We start from the raw sequence: 25,707 nt of genomic DNA on the forward strand, positions 1-25,707 counted from the left end.
ATCAAGGCATTTCCCCGCTTCCTTTCCCAACAGTGCAGTCCATCATGAAAATGCAAGTCTAGAACTACTGGCAAGAGCCATGGGGTGGGAGGTATATATTGCTGGGTGATGACTGCAGATGCTGACTTTGAAAATGCAAGGTAGCGCTCGTCCTCGACCCTGCCTCAGAGTACAGGTGTAGTTGTAGGCTGCAGAGGTGTTCATAGTGACTCCTTTGTTAGAGCTGGGCTTTGATTAATGGAGTCCCAGGCCAGAGGCTACCACTGTGATCATCTCGTCTGCCCTCTTGCCAAACACAGACCAGAGAACACCACCCCTTCTCCCATCATTTCTGGAGAAAAGCATCTAGATTCTCAAAAAACACTCAACCTGATTTCAGAAAGCTAGTGATGGAGAAGCCACCACAACTCTTGGTAAGTTGTTCCAAGCATTAATTCCCCCTTCGTTCTTGAAGGAGGACTAAAAGCTCTCTGTTTCATACTGCAATGGTTGGATTTAGACTCCACATCTGATGCAGTAACTTTTCAAATATAATGTTAACCTCATATGCCTTCAATCTATAGCTGATCCAGAGAGGTGCTCAGCCAGTGAGTAGCCAAAATTCTTGACTTCAACAGGAGCTACAGGTGCTAGACAGATGGTGGTCCTATTGGTATGTACGTACAGTGGTCCCAACTAGTTTTATTGGTGCAAATGGATTATGTGTATGTATCTCAGACAGAATACATCTCGTACAGAATAACCCATCTTTAGGGCATGTTACAACCTGCTACAGACCATGCAATGGGGAGTTCTCTTTATTTTCTAGTTTCTCTTCTACTTTGAGTTTTGATTCTTCAGATGTTTTCAGACCCTTCGCATTAGTTTAATTAGGCACATCCATCTCCTGCATGTGATTACAGCTGTCCTAGCTGCTGTCTTCTCTTTCATACTTACCAAGGCCTATTTTCTCCTTCCTGTACAAAATGCACTAAATCCCCATCCTCTAGCGCAAGAGACTCTGGGAAACAGGTGTCATAACTGCCTTCCACCCGTAAATGATTGGACCCCTAAAACAAATGAAACATTGCATAATACAGTTACTATGAAGGAAGAAAATAAAAGAGAGAGACTTTTTGGTTAGTGTACTGAGCCAGGCATGGCAGAGATTTATTGTTTGGGGAAATATGGTACCTTTTTCATTCTTTTAGTTTTGGTCTGCCCCTGAGGTTAGTGATATTCAGGTGCCAGTGCAGACTCACCTGCAGTGTTCTCTGTAAGCTGAATGCTTGGGTGACCACCCTGGGAAGATTCAAATGTCGCCTGGCTGATTTGCAGAGTGCTCACAATGCTCACAGTCAGGAGCATATGTTTCTTTGGGTGGTGCACATCCACAAATTCCTTGGTGCCCATAACAAAATTTATTCCACCCATGGACAGAAAAAAAATTAGAGGGAACACTGCTCACCTGCCCATTCAAGCACTGCAATCCATAAATCAGTCATTACTCTGACAATGGGCTTTGTATTTGATTTTACAGAGTTATGAGTTTGGGTGACTCAGAACTGTTTACATATACTTCTTTTAAAAGGGAATGTGAGATTCCCAAAAGATACAGAAAGAGGTGCTATATAAAGGCCCAGATGACTACATAAATTTGTACTGTAATGAGGGGCTTCTTCCTCCGTTCCTGGGCTTGCTTCTGCTCTCAGTGATGCTGGTATAAATCAGGAGTAAGCCATATGGATGTCAGTGGACCAGTTCAAAACTGGTATCAGTAAGAATGGAATCAGAACCCTCACCAACTCTCTTTTATATTCATATTCGACACATTGACACGTGGTTTGAACCAGGACGCCAATTACCTGCATCATTATATGGACTCTTTTACATACTTTGGGCTTGTCTACACTTACACCTTCCTTTGAAGGAAGGTCGGTAATTAGGGTGTTGGAAGTTTACTAATGAGGTGCTGCGGTGCATACACAGCACTTCATTAAGCAAATTTCCCACACGCACCCCCCTCCCCCCCCGCAGCAACTTTGAAGTTTTAAACTTCGAAGTACTGGCACGCACCTAGCTGCAGCTCACCCACTGGTACTTAGAAGTGCCAGGGCAACTTCAAAGTCCCTTTACTCCTCAGACACGTGCTGGTACTTTGTGCTAGACGTGTGCCAGTAGTTTAAAACTTCGAAGTTGCCGTGGGGGGAATTTGCTTAACGAAGTGTTGTGTATGCATTGCAGCACTTCATTAGTAAACTCCCAACACCCTGATTATCATCCTTCCTTCGAAGGAAGCTGGTCGTGTAGACAAGCCCTCAGTTTTATCTGACTTTTGACTTCCCATCCTCCTATCACCTCTCTGCTCTTCTGATTTGCCCACCTTGATTACAATTTTTCTGATTAGTCAACACTGATAACTATTTTTGTTCTCTGTGCCTTAAATATTGAGTCTATTCTGGTATGGCTACGGTCTGAAGAAGTGGATCTATGCCAGGAAAGCTCACCCCCTAATAAATTGTTTTGTTAGTCTTTAAAGTGCTACTGGACTGCTTCTTTGTTTTGATGGTATATAGACTAACATGGCTATCTCTTACTTTTCACTTCATTCATGGAGTTTAGAGCAGGTGCCGAGATAGTTCATTAGAGGCTGCAAGTGTGAAACTGATCATATCTCAGGTTGAGTGTAACATTAATGACACCACATCATTCCAATCACTGGGATGCTTTCCCAGTTTGGAGAAAAGCAAACTAACTCTTGGTTTTAGACCCATCTGAATTTTGCAAACCAAAAAAGACATAAGAGTGAAGGGAAGGAACTATGCTATTTCTGCCAGCTTCTGTATCTGATGCATTCAAATATAGTTTATATCAGGAAGCTGAAAGTGAGAGAGGCTTTCTGTGATTGTGGCTGGCAAAACCACCTAGGAAAGAATACAACGTATCTCAAAGCTGTGCCCAGGCATGCCAATATGTTTGCAGTGTTCTTTGGCTACCGGTGCTGTGAAATACTGTGGCTGCAGGCTGGATAGGCATTCTGGCCACTGCTAGATCGTATATCTACATACAGTTATATAGTCTTAGATCTTAATTTTCTTGTAAACCTATGACAGTCTCAAACCAACGGCAGGAATGTGTGAACTACCCCAGACTTCAGAGAAATCTCCATCCTGTTCCAGTTTTGAACTTTTGCTTCCATCCTAGGATCAACCGAAGTCCTCTAATTAAAACGCCCTGGGCTTCAGAAATGCGTAGATCCAAACGCTGCTGGTTATGCCCTTTCTGTGCTCGCTTGGCAATGAGGTGGGGGTGAAAAGAATTACATTGTTAGGATTGGCCTCTTCCTCCATGTCTGAAGAGTTGGAGAGTTCATCAGTGCTGGACGGGACGGCTTCAAAATCCTCAAAGGTGTCTAGTGATGGCATCTGCCGGCTGGGCCAACCTTTGCAAAGGAAGTGAAATGATAAGATTTAGCTACAGTGCATCCCTTCTTAGAAGACTCACATATTTAAGAGAACAACAAGAAGTCCTGTGGCACCTCATAGGCTAACAGATATTTCGGAGCATAAGCTTTTGTGGGCAAAGACCCGCTTCACCAGATGCATCTGTTAGTCTATATATCAATGTTATATATATGCTAGTCTAAATATCAGTTAGTCTATAAGGTACCACAGGACTTCCTGTTGTTCTCGAAGATACAGACTAACATGGCTACCTCTCTAATACTTGTCACATATTTAAGCAGCCGTGCATAGATTTCCCTCCCCCTGCCCCCACTGCGTATAGGTTTAGTATTGCTAAATATCTTCAGTTCCAGAATCACCAAACGTAGGGGAACAAGGAATATTTCAAAGGAGAATTGGGGCTTTTCAAAGCCACTGTGGGTTTTCAAGCAGTTGTTTCAGAAAGGCGGGTTCCTCGGTGGTGGGTGAATCTAGAGCTGGGGGAAGCAAGTCACCAACCCTGCCCCTTCCTCCTGAGGTCCCATCTCATGGGAGCCAAGCCCATCCCCCACAGATGCAGGCCTCCAGCCTCCCCCACGAGCTTCCTCCGCCCCGGAGCAGAGGGAGGACAGGCGGTACATGGTCCCAGTCTCTCTGGCCCTGGAGCATGAGGAGGGGAGACAGTACATGAACTCAGCCTCCCTGGCCCCAGTGCACAAAGAGGGCAGGTATCCCAGGCGCACTGCCCCAGTGACCCCAGCCTCAGCATGGCTGACACCCAGGGGCAGCCTGGGAGCTGTGCTGAAGCGGGGCGGGGAGGTGCATTCTGGGACTGCTAATAGCTCACATAAAGGAAAATCTCTTTTAGCAGTACAGAGCCTATGACACACAGCTGTGCTATTCTAATGCCTCATGAAGGACACGTCGCTGCACCAGAAAAGTGAGCACTTATGTGGAAAGCCCCAGAATGCAGCCATTTTTTATGGATAAAAACGTTCGCACCTGAGTGATGTGTTTTCCTTCGCAAAGCGTGGTGCAACGGGAGAGAAATTCCTACACAGAAACGCAGTGCCTGGATGTAGATACATCAAAGAAAAGCAGCCAGCCTGCAGGCTAACGTTCAGGAGACTTACACTAAGAACAAGTACAGATTCAGTGCCTCTGCCTCCCTCCTGCCTTGCCTTTATCTAACATCTGAACCTGAGCTGAATGACTCCTTCAAACTGCTTCATCTTTCTCTCTGCTATTCATCTACACGCACCCATGGAAGCAGAAGTGACCTGATACTGCCACATGGGATTCTCTTGGGCACCCTCCAGTGCTGCCACAACAAGAAATACCAGAGCTCTAACAGGAGATCCAGATTTCCAGCCCGAACAGAATAGTCTAATCTTAGTGCCTTTGGACCCGTGGAAGGGTGTCAAGGCACCGTGTTACAGTAGACCCCTGACTTACGTGTAGGTTGTGTTCCTGGGCAACCATGCATAAGTCAAATTTTGCATAAATCGGGATCGGGTTGGGGAGGGGCCATGCCACCTTCGGGACCCCTAATCCTGGCTGAGCCTGGCTCCCTGCACTGGTTACTTTCCTGGCTCCAGCGAGTGGTGGGCAGCTGGGAGCCAGGTACATCAACACTGGTTAGTTTCATAGCTCCCGCAAGCGGAAGGGAGCTGGGAGCCAGGCTGCTGCCTGGTTCTCAGCTCCCCGCCACTGATGATTTCAACTTGTGTTATTGCAAGAAATGCATAAGTCAAAATTGTGTAAGTCAGGGGTCTACTGTGTTTTCATACCGCAAGAGGAATTCTGGCTCAGACATGCAGAAACCACCCTCCCTCCCTCAGGACACTGTTGGGATGATGCACTGGAGTGGCTAATCTGCCACTCTGAGACAGGGTGTAATGTGCTTCTGCTTGGCCAGTTGTGGGGGCTGGTGCAGAGGAGTGGGCGGGGCCATGGCCATGCCCTTTCAGACTGCTGTGGAGTATGTTTACTAGGAAGAAGCAGGGACATTACTCTTTGCATGGGCACTGTGCAGCCTTTGAACAGGTGTATGCTGGTAGAGAGGTGGAAGAATCTTACATCTTCCCTATTTATCCACCCACGCAGAGGCCTGCAGACATTGGCTTCATGCGAATGGATCCAAGAGCTGCAGGCAGCTCAGAGCCTGATTCAAACTTTTTACACCTTTGGGAGGTCATTGCTCCTATTAAACACAAGTTAGTCCTGTGGCAAAGACAAGATGCAAAGTCAGATGCTCTCACAATATGAATGACCCAGGCACGTGTGCACACTCCAAAGCAAAAGCTGGTTTAAATGAATGCAAACCTGGAACCAGGGTTGTCTTTTTTTTTTTTTTTTAAATTAGATGTTACTGAACAAAAATTCCCTTCCACCTAAAATAGGTGGCAAATGCAAGGAGGCAAGGAAGGCAAAAGAACAGAATGGTAAAGGAATAGTAGGATAAAACAGATTGAACTCAGTTTCCATCTGTTAGGGTCTAATCAAAGATTGATAAAAAAATAGACCAAATCTTTTCACATTTGTCTGAAGTCCCTCTGCTTCCAAATATTGCTGGGTCATTAGCTGCCCAGTCAGCCAAGGTGCTGTGCCAAGCTTCCAATCATGGAGTTCTCTCTTCTTCCTTCATTCTAAGCAACATAAGCTAGAAGCACTTCTCTGGAGAACCAAAGTGTAGATGGATATTTTAAAATGGGGAGTGGGCCTCTTTAGAATAATTCAGAAAGATACAATAGAGACTGAGGCCTTGTCGACATGGGCAAGTTTTACCAGTTATACCACTATAGATATACCAGTCTAAACCCCTGGGTAGACACTTATCTTCCCATATCAGTGGCATGGGTTTTTTTTAGGTTTAGCTTAAATCGCTTCCTGAGCTACATAAAATAAACTGTGCTGATTTAAATATACATCTTAGACTATAGCAAAATATAAAATTTTCCTGGGAAGACACAGCCTTAGCGAGCTGTCATGGTCATTTGCAGCCAAGAGTCAAGATGTTCACTGTGATACTTGAACATTCCCAGCAACAAGGATTCCTACAGTATCTCCATCGCCTCATCCATCTAGTTCCCATCTAATTTTCATTGCAATGATAAGATTTCAGAGATGGCACATGTTCAGTGGGTTTTCATATGCTGCAGAGATGCTATAAAACAACACAGGCCACATTCTGATCTTACCAGAGTTAATTCAAAATGGTTATTCTGAACCCACTATATAAACTCACAGTCTGGTCCTCGTTTCTATATTCTGCAGTGACCTAGACTTGTGATTATATTTCTTTCACATGAAATGTTTCCTATTAAAAAAGAGAAGCATGGGGCAACAATAAGGACTTAGCTTAAATTAAAGAGTTTAACATTGTCATACACCTCCAGATATACATGAAGCACTATGAACATTTTAATTCTGTTTACCTGTCTGGGAAGCAGATCTGGGAACTGGTCTTGTGATGGAACTGGCATTGCATTTAGTCTGCGCTAATATGGTGTTCTCAAAAGCATCTGTGACAGAAAGTAGAATTTTGTCACTTATTAACGTTCTTTTTAAAAGTGAAAAACTGAACAATGGCACCACATCCAAATATACTCCTCTTACTGCCAACAAAAGCAGGATTAATCTCTTTAATGCAAACAATGCTGCAGTCACATCAGCATTTCCCTAGAACACAGGTGCCATGTGATATGTGCAGAAAACAAACAGAACAAACCAAAAAGAAATGCAGCTGCCACTTATTCACTGAAAAAATAATTGTCAGGTGCATGGTGGAGTATTCTGTTCATCCAAAGATTCCTTACTTTGCCCCTTAACATACATTTACAAGACTTCTTTAGCTCCTGGGTGGTTTTTAATGACCATCCTCCTAATGGCAACTGTTATCAAATGGACTAATAAAAAACAAAAATTGTTTCTCCTAATCAAGAACAAATGAAAAACTTCTTAATCAATGCAATTTGGTTGAGGAGGTTTATGGTTTTTACAGCAAAACCAGTCCTTTAATTTGTATCTCACTCAGAGCCTTGAAAGCAGCAGCAGCTGCCGCCACTAACGGAGACTTGATGGTGGTAATTGTTCATGTTCAGAGTGACTTGATGTAATGGGGTATGCTATCCAACAGGAGAATCAAGCTGATCCTGGACACAGGAGCTGGATTCACCAAGTAGAAGAAAACTGAACAGTCCCTTTTTCATCTGTGCCCTGAACTGCAGCATCCTGACCATACTCAGGACTGCTTCTTCTGTCCCCTACAGTCCAACTTCCTTTGAAGGGGTTTATAAGGCAGTTGGCCCCAAATATCAAATAGGTTCCATCACTGAACCAGCCACTCATCCCTTGCCTACCCAGATTTCTGCAGAGCAGCACAGAGGAAGGAAGTGTTCTGCAGTTCACCTCTGCTGGGCAGTCCTGACTCCTGGTCAGTGTTCCCTGTAATCTGTACGCTTTGGCAGCCACTCAGGAGATCTTCAAATGCCTCCCAGCTGATTAGCAGAGTGCCCCAGATGGCAGCATGCATTTTTATTGGTGGTGCACATCCACACAGGCCTCAGTGCACAAAACAAAATTTATCCCACACATGGGTGGAAAAAGTTCGAGGGAACTTTGCTCATGAGGCCTCCCAAGACCCTGACTCTATGACCCAGCTCTGTCACAACCCACCATTAAATGGGGACACAGCGCCATGTGAGCATGCACTGTTCCAAGTACCCAGTGACTAATCCCTCCTTGATTGGTGAACTGTTTGGCATCCTTTGCTCAGTTCAGACCTGTCTCTCTCAAATGGCAGAATGCAGCGTGCGTAGTCATCTTAAGCTCTGCTTGAATGAAATGAAACATTGCACCTTTAATGGACAAAAATGCCTGAGTCTAGCCTCTTTATGCAGCATGCACATATCTCCTGCAACCATTAGAAGTGTGATGTCTGGAGACAGTGAAAAGGGATAGGACAGGACAATCTAGAGCTTGCAAATCAAATGCACCATAGGGATTATCTAAGCCTATAGCCACACTGCCATGGAAGATCGACCAGCTCAGGGTTGATCTTCCAGGGTTTCATTTCATGCATACATGAAATGCTTTTCGGGGTCAAAGTCGACCCTGGAACTCCTCGCAAGAGGCGAGGAATAAGGAAAATCAATGGGACAAACACTCCTGTCACCATTCCTCTATAGAGGCAACCATTGAAGTCAATTGTTGATAAGTTGATTTAACTATGCAATTGGTGTAGTTAAAATTATATATCAGCAGTCGATTTCTGCATCTAGCGTAGACATAGCCTAATGCTGTCACTAATGCTGTTCTCCTCTTTAATGTGAAGAAGCAGCTCACTGGGCCTTCACAGTGAACAAAGGCAGACTGCTATGAACCTCACTTAATGCCAATTAAGTGCCACTCCTATGATATGCTGTCAATAGGATTACCATCTGGCCACTGCCATTAATTTCCCCTACTCTGGATTGATGAGATGAAGAAAGACTCAAATGGAATCCAGATTCTGAATAAGTCCCCACCTGCACATCTGACCATTACAGAGAAAAGAAACAGCACAAAATCTGCACAGGGTCCAGATTCTGGAACTTCTCCTCCCCCCAAAAAGGAATTTGAATCTGGGGCTTTTGATTCGGGGCCGTCTCTAAATGAGAAACAAGTTCACAAGCAATGAGGTGACAGGTGTACACAAAGACATCAAACTAAGAACTCATCATGGATTTCAATGTCATCTACCTCCAGCGATGAAGAGATATGCATGCCATGGATGGTATCAAAGAACTATGAATGAACTACTAAAATTCCATGCACGGTGACAATACTTGTACCTTCAAACCCCAGGGGAGTTGGATCACTCTTTATTTCATGTCTCTTGACTTTAACTGCAGAACTCAAGGGACCTGTGTGAAGTTTGCAGAGGCGCAAGATTGTAAATATAGTTACAACTCATTTTCCCATGATCTGTTTGCAAGAAACATGTTCTGGAAGTGCTGGAACTGACTAAAGATTACCAAACTTACCAAACTAAACAAACAAGATTCAAAACCCCAAAACAACCCACAGATAAATTCTGTAAAAGGGGAAGAAAACACTTCTGTGATATGCTCTGATACACAAACCCCATCTTGCAGCTTGGATCATTTACAGTTGTATGCTAAATTGAGAACAAGAAAACAGCCTCAGCTTTCGTGGACTTCCATCTCCTGTTTGTCCAGCAGGTGGCAGCAGGTCATTCATATATCTCAGGGGAGACTTGGCTTTTGAGAACCACCTCAGCACGGGCCTGCCTTGCTTCAGTGAACACATCAGAGGTGTATTCTTGCACAAGAAAGGGTGCTGTTAAGTTCTGCGTTGCAGGGTACCACTTGCAGACTGATTTACTGATAGTTATCCAGTTCCCTACTTCGTGTCCCCAAGGGGAGGATGTATGATGAGGCCACTCTAATAGCAGGAAGAATATGGTTACCTCTCTGAGACCATTCATGGTGGCAAATAGTGGCCTTTGAATGAGCAAGTGAAAATCTGGACTGACTCTGTACTTGGTTAAGGGCAAGTCCAAGTGTTGCTTTGGGCATGTGACCCAAAACCTTTCCTCAACATATTTACCAGCAATAAAATGCGTAATTGGAAATCACTGACTCTGCCTGGCAGCTTTTAAAATCCTTAACTGCGTTTCATTTCTTCTGGCCAGAAACCTGCCCACCCTCTTGTTTTGATCTGAATCTCCTTCATGATTTTTGGATTTAAACGTGTAAGACTGCAACTGATATTTCATTGTTTTTTACCCACATTTTCCTCACCAAGCCAAACCACAAAACAACGCAGGGGAAACAATATCCCCTCTCTGTGGTGAAGACTGCTCATTTCTTTTCTCCTTATCTACACCCATTGGACATTGCACCAGATACGCGCAGCCAATGCGGCAGCCAAGCATCTCCTTCCAGATCCACTGGTAGAATACAGATGAGAGAGGAATGGCTCTTTCTCCATGCCATGCCCACTCCTTCCAGGACATCACTCACACAGGTTTAAGTATCGGAGGGGTAGCCGTGTTAGTCTGGATCTGTAACAGCAATGAAGGGTCCTGTGGCACCTTATAGACTAACAGAAAAGTTTTGAGCATGAGCTTTTGTGAGCACAGACTGACTTCATCAGATGCTGGTCTTGGAAATCCCAGCTTATTTTTTAAAAGGGATGAATTGTCCCATATTTAGGCCCTCAGGGGGCCGGGGGTAGGGGCGGGAGCACCTGTGGCTGCTGCATCCCCGGGGCTCCAGTTGCAGGGGGCGCCAGCTCCCCAGAGCTTGGTGCAGCTAGAAGGAGCTGCCCCCCACCCCCATATCTCTCTGTCCTACAGAGGTTTCAAGAGCATAATGGCATAGCTCATATTCCTCAAAGCAACTCAGAGCCACCTGTGCTAAGAATAATGGATTTGATCTCATTTAGCGAGAAATTTGCAGCAAAGAATATTACTAAATCCATTTAGCAACTTTTTCTTTTGGTGAATTGCTTATCAACGGCTTATGGTTTTCTCCAGTTTCTACTTTAGCTCGGAATACGTTCTGCGAATAGTTTTTGGCCTATAAAATTGTTTGGAAGTGATTTGTTGTGAGGACAAGGTGACTTGAATGCACATAGATCTTACAGTGCAATGCTTCAATTTCTTCACTGTTGGATGAATGTGACTCTTGCAGTCATATTTCTAGTCTGAACCCTTGTATTTATGAGCTCAAAACAGACTACTTCTGGTTGTATTTTCTATCACCCACTGCTGCTGTTTACATGCACCAGTCAACCGGATCGATAGACTATTCACAGGAAGAAACTTCAAAATGGGTGCAGATTTAGGCACCGGAAATTCAATTTCTGTGAATATTTGTGGGGCTTGTTTGAGGTATGTTCACCAAGATCGACTAAAGTCAACAACAAAACTCCCACTGATTACAATGGAAAGGGATTCAAGCTCTAAATATGCATACATTCAAATACATAGGCCCAGCTGGGCTCATCTCTCTCTGCAGACTACATATTCTGGCCCCTACCCCTTTCCCACTGCAGTCCCCTGCATGTATCAGATTTCAGTGTGATGCGCAGACATAGCCTTTAAACATGTTTGGCAATATAGGTATCACAAGCAGCATGAAGGGGAAAGAGGCTAGATTAGCAGGCAGCAGGACGGTACCTTTGTTCAGAGCAGATGTGGTGACTGTGGTGTTGACGGAGGAAGCTAGAGAAAAGCGACGGGTAACCTCTCTCTCTTTAGATTCTGGATCTGGGAGAACAGAGAGATGCAATGCAAGGCAGGGTTAACGGTTAGTAAGCAGAGAAGGTTATACAGGTCCAAAGCAAAGCAGCACTTGAAAAAGGGTAAGACAATTGGTTGCCAAGAAATGTGTAATCTAGTAACTGTCATGCATAGAAAAACATGTTTTCAAAACATTTGCAGTTATACCAACCTGATTACTGCAGGGAGGCACCTGTACAAATTAATACCTTAGTACCAAACTGGCATAAGTACAGCTGCAAACACACAGAGAAATGAACTGGACTGTAAAAATGAAGCCGATTAGTAAATGGGTTGTGCAAATTTTTAAAAGCAAAGTGTTGGAACTCTTCTGCAATAACTGATCTAGCAGTTGCAGAAAATCCCTGAAACATAAACACTTCTGAGCTAGGGCCCAGGTTTATGAAGGCATTTAAGTGCCCATTGATACTCACGAAAGCTCACCTAATAAATTATTTTGTTAGTCTTTAAAGTGCTGCTTTACTGCTTTTTTGTTTCGATAGTATATAGACTAGCATGGCTTTCTCTCTGTTACTGTAGTTAGGGAGATTTCCCTGATTTACATCAGCTCAGGATCTGGAGCTGCAGATCTTTTCTTTCAAGGAACCAAATTCATTTTCGGGGAGAGGGCATAACTTGCATAGGTTTTGATGTGAGCGGCAACAACCAGCTGACTTTGTCTTAAAGTAGATTAAAAAAATAGAGTTGTGGGCTAATTAACTGCCAGCTCCAGAAGGCAGGTGGTGGTTCTAAACATATCAAAAACCCGCAGTCTTGTTAAAATAACAACTTCAGTGAGACCACTTGTGAAAAAAATTGCTTACTGTACTTACTTGTGTGCGTTTCTGGAATCTAAAAAACCACCAACTTTCAGCTACCCTTTTTTCATATGTGTTTCACCATTTTAGTGATCAGACATACCAAGATTTTTACATCCTCATTTCTGTTTGACAAACATCACTTCTCACTGCATCTTTCCACTGGGACAGAAATTATCATGACTGGTTTAACAGCTACACCTTCTCTAGCACATCCTCATGACAAAACACCTGAGTGAGGGACACCATTTCAATGGGAGACATGCAGCCTTAACTTTGGACTTGCTACAGACACCTCTATACTAGGATTGTAAATTTCTTGCTGAGATCACAATGTGAATTTACTTGCCCAACATAAATATACTGTTCTGCAACAGGAGTGTACAGCTTTCTACATATAGCTCTGAATAAACACCAGAGGCCAAACTGCGGGTTGCAAATCCTAGTTGCAACACATAGCTATATTGAATTACTCCAGAATTATGTTGCTGAAACTGAGAACAAACTTTAACCAGTATTTAGTATGGCCAGATACAATTACAATCCCACTTTTCATTCATGGTCTTAGTTCCTCTTTAGTATTTCCCTCTTTCAGGGTATTGATGGTGGTTTGGCTTTTTGTTTTGTTTTTTTTTTCATCCAGTCTCCAGTCTCCCTGCAGACACCTCCTGGATGATTTTAAAAGATCAGCAAGATCACTGAGTTCAGAGGCTGTTTTGAGTGTGACAGGCAAGCAGAACAAGGACCTAGAGAGGTCAGTGACAAGATACCTACTTGCTCTTAAATAGGACATTTTCTTCCATGAGCTACGCCAGTGTGATGCAAAGTGGGGTGGGGGACAGTGCCCTTCGGGGGGACATGCAATATCCTAAAGGAGGCACAATTGGCTGCTGGGTCTCAGTCTTATCCATCTAATCAAAAATGTTGAAATATGTTACTTTTTTATGTTGTATGCTCACATTTCTATACCAATTAATAAAGTTTCTATGTTCTACATACTTATTTTCTTACAAGCGCCAAAAGAGGGATTTTTTTTTTCGTATGAACATGATCAAAATTTCTGTTGGTTCGGATTATATTAGACAGCTTGGGGGGCCCCTGCTAAGTGCAGGGGCAAAAAGTGGGGCAGGATGTAAAAATTTTGCTCTCCCCTGATCTATGCAACCTGGTGTGAATTGTTCATCAAAGGTTTCCGCACAGTAGCAGCACTGTTTGCATTGTCCAGGTCAAATCCATTGAGCACCACAAACTTGTCACTGTTATCGGTCCAACCCCCTATTCCAACATGTAGTGTATCTTAATGAGTCATTCTTTATGTCACTAGCAGCAGCAAAATAAATAGGACTTCACCACCCCAGAAGTGACTCCCGAATGCACAGAACAGAACAACAAACGGAGATCAATAAACACATGTGTAATGTAGCACGGTTTAGAGGTGTCAAAAGAATCGTAAGTAAGAAGCTGATTCCGCAAGTCCACAATTTGCGGGTGGTTAGTGTTTAAAAGGAGGGAACGTTAAATCAGAAGTAGTTTGAGTGATGATCCCATGCTACATTGGGATAGCAGCAGAAGTATTACAATATTCTTCTTTTGCCCAGAAAGAGAAGGGAGAGAGAAGACAAATGCCACCAGAACTAAGATGAGTACAGACAGAGGAGAGAAATAGGCCCAAATCAAAATTAAGGGTTCAAACAGACCCCAACTGAATTGCAGTCTGAGCTTGAATCTCATTTTTTTTTTTTTGCAAATGCTTCTGTAACTGACCAAATCAAATGCAAAAAATTTCATCTCTGGATTTAAAATCCAGGACTGGATTCTATAGTTTAGAATCATAGAAGATTAGAGTTGAAACAAACCTCAGAAGATCACCTAGTGCAACATTTCTTAAATGGTGTTTCATGAACAACTTGCAGGTTTGCTATAAGCATCTGACACTTTTTCAATATCAGTCACTGATGGTATATATTTTCTGTTTTAAACAAGATTACTGGTTACTCTATTTGGCACTGGTGAAGCTACATCTTTAGCACTGCATCTGTACCACTAGAAGGATGTGGACAAATTGGGGAAAAGTTACTTCTTCATTGCTATGATACCTGATTCAATTACTTCATTTTATTTTTGCTGTGTATGTTGCTGTTTGTGGGGTTTTGTTTTGTTATATTTTGTTTTTGGTCTGACAACAATTTTTTATTAAAGAAAATTTCCATATATATTCTGCATAAAAAATATTATTGTTTGGTGTTCCGTTGTCTCAAAAAGTTAAGAAACACAGGTCTAGTCCAGCCCTCTGTTCAAATCAGAACCAATCCTGAATAAATCATTCCAGCCAGGGCTTTGTCAAGCCTGTCTGAAAAACCTCTAAGCATGGAGATTCTACCACATTCCTAGATAATCCATTCCAGTGCTTCACCACCCTCCCAGTGAAATAGTTAATCATGATGGTTCCCTTCTGACTTTAAAGTTGATGAGTCATTTCAGAAAATTGCAAATTTTAGTGCCAGTTCTCACTGTCCAAATTACTTCCTCTTTCTCTGAAGGCTTCCTACTTGCATACTGGTAACAGAAGCATGCAGCAACAATGAAGGGTCCTGTGGCACTTTATAGACTAACAGAAAAGTTTTGAGCACGAGCTTTCGTGAGCACAGACTCACTTCATCAGATGCACCTTCCAGTTATCTTACATGCTTTGCAACCTCTCATGAGTCAAGATTCACAACACCCCATTTCACAGATGAAGAAATAAGAAAATAGAGAGTTGAAGTGATACGCTTAAGGATATATGGCCCATCTGTGGCAGAGACCAGATCTTCTGGTTCCCAGTTCCCTGACATAGACCATGCTTTCTTAGACTATGGAGCAATACACCATGTTTCTTTAACTAGTGAACATATGCTCTTATTGAACCTCAGTGATCCCACAGAGGAAAATTTAATACATTGCATCAGAAAGCATCCTGCACGTCCAATCAAGAAACAACTGGAGAAGTTATCCTGAAAGTGGGTGTTTGTTTTGTGGTTTACTAGATTCTTTCACAATTAGGTTCTGTGAGAGGCTTGAAAGCAAAAACTGAATGTCTGGTGCCTAATCAGGTATGCTTTTCATCACCATGACAAAGGCACAAATCTTCTCAACACTGTCACGGGAGCAGCTTTGTATGAACGGCTCTGAGCAGGGTAGCATGTGTGCGTGTTTGGATAGGATGCGGCAGCACCTACAGAGGCTGTGATGGATGGCGCCATGGAATGAAGAGAACATCATGGAACTGTATGCAGGAGACACATGGCTGGATGCTAAATGCTGCATGGGGTGATTTTACCTTTAGGTGGAGCTCTGCGGTTGGAAAGACCTTGCAATGTGAATCGCTTTCTAGCAAGAGCTGAGCACTCAAGGTTAAGGCTGGTGGAAGCATCAGCTAGGAGAGAGAGGCAGAGGGAAAAGAAATAAGGCAGGAAGGGTCACCCTTTCAGCTTATGGGAAAGGCAAGATTAGGGCTGGATGACAACCAAAAATTAAATCCTTTAGATTAAATCCAAGTTTGTGCATCAGCTGAAAAGGTGACAAGAAGCCAGATAAATTAAACTAGCTGGGCCAAGCTCATCCCTGGTATAAATCAATGGCATTGCCAGGGATTATTTTGGCTCGCTGAGTTTCCATGGTGAGTAAAAACACAAAAAACTGGGAGGAAAGCAGCTATTTGAAAAGAAAAAATAAATACAGTTCAGCATCAAGCTAATTAAACACAGAACCCAGTGCCTTGTGCCTTGAAAAAGCATCACTGTGATTTTAATAGGCAGAAGCTCAGGGCTCCAGGGGGAAATAAGAGAGGAAGAATTATCATGCAGGAAAAATATTGACAGTGTGTATTTGTAGCCTCAACACACTAAGCCACTGTTGTGGTATTTCACTGTGAAGTCTAAATCAGTTACGTATATAGCTGGTACAATTTAAACCTTACCTGCTGACATCTTTCCAACAACCTCCATGCAATTGAGCTGACGTAAAATGAGGCAGTGTATCACCTGATTAGCTGGGATGTCTTCTATGAATTCACATGCCACTAAAACTAACAAATCACTTTCCCAAATAAATAAACTGCCAAGCTGCCTGATAATTATGTTTACTGAGAAGTTGCAGTTGGTGCTAGATCCTATGACTGTGGGCTTCTAAGACCAGAAGACACTGAGTTGCACACATTATATTAATAAAAGGAATTGATTGAACCAATATCCCAGATCCAAAAAAAGCTGCTAAATTTTGCACTTGTCTTCTATCTCTATAATGGGCAGGTCATACAAAAAAGTCCATGGCAGAGCAAAAATTATAAGACAGATTTCCTGCCTCTAGGGCCTATACTTTGACCACTTGACTGTATGTGCCTTACACCCGGGCTGCGTCTACAATAGCAAGTTCTTTCGAAAAAAAAACGGGCCTTTTCTGAAAGACCCCACAGAGCAGCTACACACAAAATGCACTCTTTCAATCTGAAACTGATAAAACGCAGCACTTTTTCCAGAAGCCTTCTTCCTCTCCCAGATGAGGAAGAAAGCCTTTTGCTGAAAGCTTCTTTCAGGAAAAAAACATGTGTAGATGCTGCAGGGGCCCTTTTCTCAAAAGAGCAGTCCTGATAGCACCAGATTTTTCAGTCCCTGGCCCCTTTTTTCAAAAGAGCGAGGGCTGCATGAACGCTGTCTACTGAAAGAGCGGATCAATTTTAAAAAGTGCTTTTTTGTGTGTGGGTGCACTCTTTTGAAAGTAGTTTTTTTGGAAAAGATCTTCCTGAAGAACTTATTTTGAAAGATCGCTCTAGTGTAGACGTAGCCTGGGGTCAACAACCAAAATATCAAGAGGGGCCATTTTTTTTTTTAATTTGGTAAAAAGCTCAATAATTCAAGAGCTGCAATGAATGTGAATACAAGACAGGCATTAATAAATAACATCAAACCATACTTTTTGTAACCCCTATTTTAAGAACAGTGCACATACGATTTGTAATATCATCAAAACAAAAAAGCAGTCCAGTAGCACTTTAAAGACTAACAAAATAAAAATTCCCATCCCGGTTCAAAGCACGTGTTAATGTGTCAAATCTGAATATAAAAGAGAGTTCAGCAGCCTCTCTTTCCAAAGTGTTGAGAAAATTCCCCTTCAGTAGCTGTGTCTACACGTGCACGCTACTTCGAAGTAGCGGCACTAACTTCGAAATAGCGCCCGTCGCAGCTACATGCGTCGGGCGCTATTTCGAAGTTAACTTCGACATTAGGCGGCGAGACGTCGAAGTCGCTAACCTCATGAGGGGATCGGAATAGCGCCCTACTTTGACGTTCAACGTTGAAGTAGGGACCGTGTAGACGATCCGCGTCCCGCAACGTCGAAATTGCCGGGTCCTCCATGGAGGCCATCAGCTGTGGGGTTGAGAGATGCTCTCTCTCCAGCCCCTGCGGGGCTCTATGGTCACCGTGGGCAGCAGCCCTTAGCCCAGGGCTTCTGGCTGCTGCTGCGGCAGCTGGGGATCCATGCTGCAGGCACAGGGTCTGCAACCAGTTGTCGGCTCTGTGTATCTTGTGTTGTTTAGTGCAACTGTGTCTGGGAGGGGCCCTTTAAGGGAGCGGCTTGCTGTTGAGTCCGCCCTGTGACCCTGTCTGCAGCTGTGCCTGGCACCCTTATTTCGATGTGTGCTACTTTGGCGTGTAGACGTACCCTTGCAGTGCCTATTTCGATGTGGTGCTGTGCAACATCGAAGTTGAACATCGACGTTGCCAGCCCTGGAGGACGTGTAGACGTTATTCATCGAAATAGCCTATTTCGATGTCACCACATCGAAATAAGCTATTTCGATGTTGGCTTCACGTGTAGACGTAGCCAGTAAGACACAAACTTTCAGCTCATTAACTGAATGGCCCACTCCATTAAAGTGGTGATTCATCAATTTGTGGATCAGGAGTGTTTTTATGTCTGTTTTATGCCCATTAATTCTTTGTCTAAGAGTTTGAAGTCTGTCCAATATACAAAGCATCTGGGTATTGTTGGCACGTAATGGCGTATATGATGTTAGATGAGGAACATGAGAATGCGCCCGTGATTCTGTGAGTAACCTGGTTAGGTCCAGTGATGGTATCTCCAGAATACATATGTGAACAAAGTTGGCAATGGGCTTTGTTGCAAGGAAAAGTTCCAGGACTGGTGTTCCTGCAGCGTAGACTGTGGTTGTAGGTGAGAATCCTCATAAGGTTGGGAGGTTGTCTGCAGGAGAGAACAGGCCTGTCACCTAGGGCCTTCTGGAGTATGGCATGCAGTCAGAATCACAGGCACATTCTCATGTTGCTCAACTAACATCATATATGCCATCATGTGCCAACAATGTCCAGATGCTTTGTATATTGGACAGACTTCAAAGAGATGGGAATTTTTTAGGTCATTATAGGGGCTCTTTTGCATACTTGGGTTAATCTAATTCTTGACCTCTCCCACTGCCCCCTTCTGCCCCTCTACTCTGTGATTTGCTCACCTTGCTAAAACTTTTCTGATTTGTCAACCTTGATTACTATTTTTGGTTCTCTGTGCCTTAAATATTGAGTCTGTTCTGGTGTGGCTATGGTCTGAAGAAGTGGGTCTGTCCCACAAAAGCTCATCACCTAATGAATTATTTTGTTAGTCTTTCAAGTGCTACTTTACTCCTTTTTTTGTTTTGATAGTATATAGACTAGCATGGCTTTCTCTTTGTTGCTATTCAGTGATTTGTACTGTGATACATGTTTACTGTAGGATGTTCACAAATTTTTACATATTCTATTTCCTCACCCTTTATGTGTGTGTATGTACCACTGTCTTTCTGACTTTCACTCCTGAATCTATTTTAATTATGCCAATTTTACTTCACAATTAATTTCAGTTTTCTTTGTTCACGTGCATGTTGTCCTTCACAGCAGGAATGTCATAAGCTTCCTTTTCCTTTTCAAAATCAAGACTTTATTAGCAACATGGTCAAATCATAGATGCAGTATCCCATCCCACAATGCACTGCACATATTAAAGTGGGAGTTATCCAACATTTCGAGCTCACATAGCATTTACTATTTGAGATGAATTGTTCATTTTTGGGCGTTTAGACATTCACTGTTTATCAAAAATAATCAGAAGGGATTTTTTTTTTAAACTTTGCAACTACAGCTTTGGGAGTCACAAAGTCCTTATTGGACTACATGAGGCTCCAGAGCTGCAGGTCTTAAACTGTCTTACACCATCACTCTTTTACTGCCAATTAATTATCACAAAGGAGACGCAAATGGAGACCTGGTATGAAAGGGAAACACGGAGAGAGAATACATCCAGATACTATCTACACTGACAAGCAACAGATAGACACACCATGATTCCAAAGAAAAGCACATCCCATCACTTCCTGGTTTGCAGATAAACTGCTTCACAAAGGACACAATCCATATGCGCGCGCGCGTGTGTGTGTGCGCGTGCGCGCGCGCATGTTCTGAACAGTATTTTGCAAGGAATATAAAAGAAATGGACTCTAAAGCCTCCAAGAAAAGAGGAAATAAGGTTTATGTGCATTTTGTCCTTCTATAGCAAGGGACATTTGTTCATGATTTTTGGTCACTAAGAAATGTGAGGGGACAGGGGTTCATCCTAATTGTGGGGGAAAAGGAGAAAGACATTGAATACTTAACTTCAAGCCATATGTCTGCACAGATGGGTACACCAGAACTTTTTGACAACACATTTCAGTGGCTTCCCACCTAAGTTCTATGTTTCTTGGAGGTTGGGCTTCGACAAGTTTTACCACACTGAGTTGCCTTAACACAATCACTTTCTTCAGTACTGCAGTTGTAGTGAGTTGCAATAGGCCTGGTGTCTATACTGAATACAGCCTCTGGCTGCTGCTGTCATTTGAGTTACAGCAAAAGAGAAAATGTTTGTGTATGTGTGCGTGCATGTGTATTTAGATGTAGGACTAGAGTTTTCAACATCAAGTTCACAAATGTATGCCTAATGTGCCTTTGCAAATACCACAACTGCACGTGCAAATCAGGTAACTGCCCGCAGAAATTATTATACTTTTCCATTTGCATGCACAAACATATGATTTGCAGATACAACTGTATGAACAAATTGCACACACAATAGCACATATGACTGACTTAAAAACCAGGCCTTTGGCTAACATCTAGACTGGAAAGGTTTTGATTTTTATCAGTGTTGGTAAGCACTGGCTAATGAAAAAGTATTTCCATTTATAATAATCAAGATTCGCAGTTCAGTAAGAAAAATGCAGCTTGAGCATTTATTTGAGACTGTCATTAAATTATCATCACCTGGACCCTGTTAGCTGACAATCTCCAGCTGAATAAGCAGCCAGCTGTCTTCCGAAGTTTATTTGAACCTACATTGGGATTTGAAAAAAATAACCATGGACGTAAATGATTAACTTCTGACTCTAAGTTTTGCAAAACCTTGTTTTTAATGCTATGCTTGGTTGCACAGATGTAACTATCACCCACAGGGATGGTGGAGGTAATATTCCACGTTGATGTGGAACTCTTACCTCTCTTTTGTCTTGTGCTGGGACTGGAGTTTCTGCTCCTATTGTTAGAGGTTTCCAGGCTTGTTGGCTCAGATTTATTTTCATACATGCTCGAGGACTTCCTGCTATATCTTTGGACAAAGGAAACAAAACAGTATCATATCATCTGATGGGTTATCATATCACACAGTGACTTAAGATGCACTTTTAGGTTGATATCCTGAGCTGACTGCTGTGGTGCTGAAGCAATGGCATAACCAACAATTCCAGCCCACTTTCACACACACACACCGTGAGTACTTACTCCAGACTTTTATATTTGCTCCTGGTGGTGGGAAACACTAATCAGAGATGGAACGTGACTGGAACCTGAGATCAGGATCTGTTCAAATTTGGTGGGGAGGGGTTTGGTTTGGATAGAAATCCCTAAATCCACACCAAGCCATAAGCTTTCGGTGAGTCAGCTTCCAGACTGGAAGAGATCCGTTTCTGGCTCAGATACAAGCAGGACAATTCTTGACAGATTGTGGCAAAAATAGTGGGACATCCCAGGAGACCAGCCAATCTTGTGAGATTTCCAACATTCCAGGCCAGAATTTCATTATAAGCAGATAAGGAGATTTTTGTGCCTCTAACCGCAAGCTCCGGCTCTGATTTGGCCTATTAACCAAAACCCTGAACACCAGGCCAAACCTAATCCAGATCTTCATCGAACTCACCCCTTCCTGCCAAATTAGCTTCCACAAGCAACAGCAAACACCATCATTTTTAAAAGTGCTTATTAGTAACGGATGGAGAATTCTGCTGAAAGACCAGAGCATTTGGATAGAAAAGGGTCCCCTCTCTTAGGGTTACCATATTCGAACTTTCAAAAAAGAGGACACCCCTGGGCTGAAATGTACTTGTATCGGTAGCTATCAACACTTGTATGACAGGAAACCCTCGATTTAATGGGCTAATGGCGGGGGAGGGCTGTCCGTTAATCCTAAAAGTCCGTTAAATGTGAGAATCTACTACCCACCCGCCCGCTAGGGTCCCCCAGCCCCAGTCACTGCCCCTCCTCCCTCCCAAAATAAAAAGCTGTGGACTCGCCGCTGGAGCCGGACCTGCCGGAGGCTGCCACGGCTGGAGCTCCCTTGCCACATGGCTAGAGGAGCCACCACACACTCCTCTCACCGGGGGTGGGACGCAATATGGTGAGAGGCGTGCGTGGCAGCTCCAGAGTCGATGGAGGCTCCTCCAGCCACATGCTGCGAAGCCCCTTCAGCTGCACGCAGTGGGGCAACTGCAGTCGCAGAGCGAGGCAGCTGCAGTCACATGCAGCTCCAGGGGAGGCGGTGGCGGTGGCTCCTCCAGGCAGCAGCGGTAAGTCCCGCGCCCTGTTTTGGGTGTGGGAGGATGGTTAGGATATTACAGACCCCCAGAGGGCTTCAGGAACAACGGGATTGTCTGTTGCTCCTGAAGTCTGCTAAATTGGAGTCCTTAAAATCAAGGGTTTACTGTAATGTGGTATAGTAAATCTAGTACCTTAATACAGCATGAGCTGGCAGGTACTGATACAGATAGTCACCCTCTCCAGGGTGTTCTCTTTTTTGAAAGTTCAAATATGGTAACCCTACCCTCTCCACACTATGACTGATGAACCTCTGGTTTGGGGAATTCTAATTCGACTGACTTCCTGCTGAACACTGAGTTCTCCCATGAGGTATGCTCTCTGTTCAGACACTTCCTTTCTCAACAGCAGCCAATTCTAACTGCTTGGGAGGATGGTGCAGTGATTCGACAGTGCATGAATCTGGAATAACCTGCCCCTAGGAATCTTTCTAAATAAACACATCGGATCAATGTTGACTTACTCAGAGGGATTATGCCATTTTAAAACATGTTCTAACCCACCTGGTGCAACTGTGAATATTCTCACATTCATTGTATGTACCTATGGTTTGGTAATCCTGCTCAGGGCTTCACCCCAATGATGTCTAGCAACAATGACACATGCCTTCCATGTGCCTCAACTTCCTCTTTCATAAAATGAGGAAGATAATAACTACCCACCTTACAGGTCCTTTGGGAAATATAGCGCTTCACAAACAGTTGTGCTTTGATAGCCACAAAGAAGGCACACACTGCTCCTAAATATACTGGTGCTTTTGAACTATTGGAGGTAAAGCAAATTTATTTCCTAAACTGCAGGGCATTCTGAGGCCCACATCTTTATTTAGAACTTCTGACCCGCTTTCTATGGACTATCACCCAATGTTTACGATTCTTTTTGGCTAAATTTGAATCTGATTTTTAAACCAGAGGTAGGTTTTAAAAACTCCGCAAAACATACTGAATTTTTGCATTGCTCTCTTCTAACTGTTCCTTTCTTGTTATGCTGAGATAAGCTATATATGTGCAAGTGATATAGCAACAGGCCACCCACTTCCAGCTCGGACGGTGGGGAAGAGACCATGAAATGCTACTGCCCTTATGTCTCCAAACTTCATTGCCAGCAAAATAAAATAGGAGAGATGCCCAGTTGGTAGATCCACATGTCTTTGGGTACAATATATCCATATACTTGGATGTCTAACTAAATTATTTGCAAATAAGCAAAAAATGAAAATAGTAATTCACTTACAGTTATACTTTTAAAGTAACAGCCCACTTAAGTTTTATAAGCTGAAATAGATATAAAAATGTATAACTAGCATTGAAATTCCATCACCTCTTGGGTGAAACACAGAAACTAATTAATAACACACAAAACGCAGCACATGACTGTCCAGAGTAAGAACTGAAGCTGTGGCCTAAATTTAGAAAAGCAGAATTTAAATGAGTGGAGTTGCAATTTAGACAAGACCCCAAGATTAACAACACTGCTGTTGAAAAAAGTGGTTAAGGCATTTGACTACAATCCTTCAGGGTTGCTAGCTGAATCCCACTTGACTCACACACAGGAAGGTTGCGACCAGCTGCAGTTGAGGTACCTGGTCAATCGGGTTAGGGCAGTCACAGGCAATTGAATGTGATACTTGCCAGGTCACTCCCTTGTGTACTGATAGCTACGAAGCTGATGTGGCAGCCTGACATTTTGGAGAATTCCAATTTTGATTTATTTCCTGAGTTTTCCTATGAGCTGTGTATTCTAAATACTGACCCAGCCCAACTTGGCTTTGTCTTGTGGAATCACAGCATAAAAGAGGGTGGGGCAGTATGGGACTGGATAAAAGAAAACACATTGCATAATGACCCAGAGACAGGTTTATCCCATTAGACTTCTCTGACGTAGCAATGAAGGTTCATAATTCTACTATAAATAACATGATTGCTGGTACCTTTATATTTGAGCAACACAGGATGGACTGTATACCTGGTGGGTGAAATATAGTCTAATTAATTAATTAGTGTTTAGCCACAGTTAGTGATACTGGTTGCCATGTGATCATACTGCTGCTGATTTTGGTTTAACCAGTGCATCATTTGCAATCACGGGAGCAATCCAGCTTTTCACAGTGACAGTGACAGTCACAGGAAGAGCATCCTGTCTGCCGGAGCATTTCATGGGTGGACTCAGCAGTAAGGAGGTAAGGGTTCAAAGAACAGCCTTGAAAATCCTGTGAATCCACACGTCCCTACCTCTGAGTCCACCCATGAAAATCCTGGGAAGCCCAACAGTGCAGAATGGCTATTTATGGATGTCAGCAGGCTCAGGGAAAGACTGGGGTCACTCCTCTTCTGTTGGTTTGGGATATTTTGTACTCTAGTTCCTGTGTGCTCAATCCCACTGGCCCACATAGTAGAGAGGATCCTGTTCTCCTTGGTTAGGATAGCAAGTGGGGCAGACTATCACTGTTTCTTCATAAAGGCCTTTCTTCACTGACCATGTACGCAATCACCATATGCGGGCCTTGTGCTGTTGTGACACTTTGGACAAAGGGCGACTTGTCCAGTGTCCTCTTTCCCCAGGTAGTCAAGAGAGCAAGCTCCTTATTTTTCCTTCGGTTTAATCTGTTGGAGGTTAAACGAATATATGTGAACAGTGGTTCCTCGGGCTAATTAACTGTTGGCGATAGTATTGTACCTAGTGTTTCTGCTTTGGAAGTTATGCCATTTTCAATTGCTGTGTCAGAAGGTTAATTATCTAGTTTGGTTTGGTAAATTTTTCTGGTTACATTTTACTTTTCATTGGAATTGTTTCCTCTTTCTGGTGGTCTGGACAATTTTACACAGAGAGGTCTTCATTTGGTTCAATCATAAACAAAAATGAAGCACCATTTCTGGAACAGGACAGGCCAAGTCACTTCCACTTAAAGTCTCCTAAATGGTAATGCAGAGAACTAGCAGCAGGTGAGCTAAAGAGCTGTCTGTGTCCACCGGACCTTTAGGTTTGGTTGACATTAAAAAGGTGCAGAGGGTGACACAGATACCGGTTAGCTCATCTGCTGCTAGTTCTCTGCATTACCATTTAGGAGACTTTAAGTGGAAGTGACTTGGTTTGTCCTGTTCCTTAGATTTTGAAAACCTCCAAGTATTCCAGAAATGGTGCTTCATTTTTGTTTATGATTGAACCAAGATGAAGATCTCTCTGTATAAAATTGCCCAGAGCACCAGAAAAAGGAAACAATTCCAATGAAATGTAAAATGTATCCAGAA

At 43.1% G+C, this 25,707-nt stretch overlaps 1 protein-coding gene across 8 annotated transcripts in view; it reads right to left on the bottom strand.

The window, feature by feature from the left end:
* Nucleotides 1-25,707, bottom strand: part of MCF2L2 (MCF.2 cell line derived transforming sequence-like 2) — a 312,428-nt gene that overhangs the window by 6,450 nt on the left and 280,271 nt on the right. For 3 of the 8 annotated variants that reach the window (XM_075004498.1, XM_075004497.1, XM_075004496.1), the window contains 7 exons: nucleotides 21,088-21,197; nucleotides 15,850-15,945; nucleotides 11,611-11,700; nucleotides 9,257-9,328; nucleotides 6,860-6,946; nucleotides 3,303-3,421; nucleotides 937-1,049 (listed from right to left, as the gene is read on the bottom strand). In XM_075004498.1, coding sequence (XP_074860599.1) covers nucleotides 937-1,049; nucleotides 3,303-3,421; nucleotides 6,860-6,946; nucleotides 9,257-9,328; nucleotides 11,611-11,700; nucleotides 15,850-15,945; nucleotides 21,088-21,197 — 687 coding nt within the window. Of the gene's footprint in view, nucleotides 1-936; nucleotides 1,050-3,124; nucleotides 3,422-6,859; nucleotides 6,947-9,256; nucleotides 9,329-11,610; nucleotides 11,701-15,849; nucleotides 15,946-21,087; nucleotides 21,198-25,707 lie in introns of those variants that run through there. The other 5 variants (XR_012646857.1, XM_075004500.1, XM_075004501.1 and 2 more) reach the window with 5 other exon arrangements.

The sequence above is a fragment of the Carettochelys insculpta genome, chromosome 10 (genome assembly GCF_033958435.1).
Source record: "Carettochelys insculpta isolate YL-2023 chromosome 10, ASM3395843v1, whole genome shotgun sequence".
Classification (NCBI taxonomy): Eukaryota; Metazoa; Chordata; order Testudines; family Carettochelyidae; genus Carettochelys; species Carettochelys insculpta.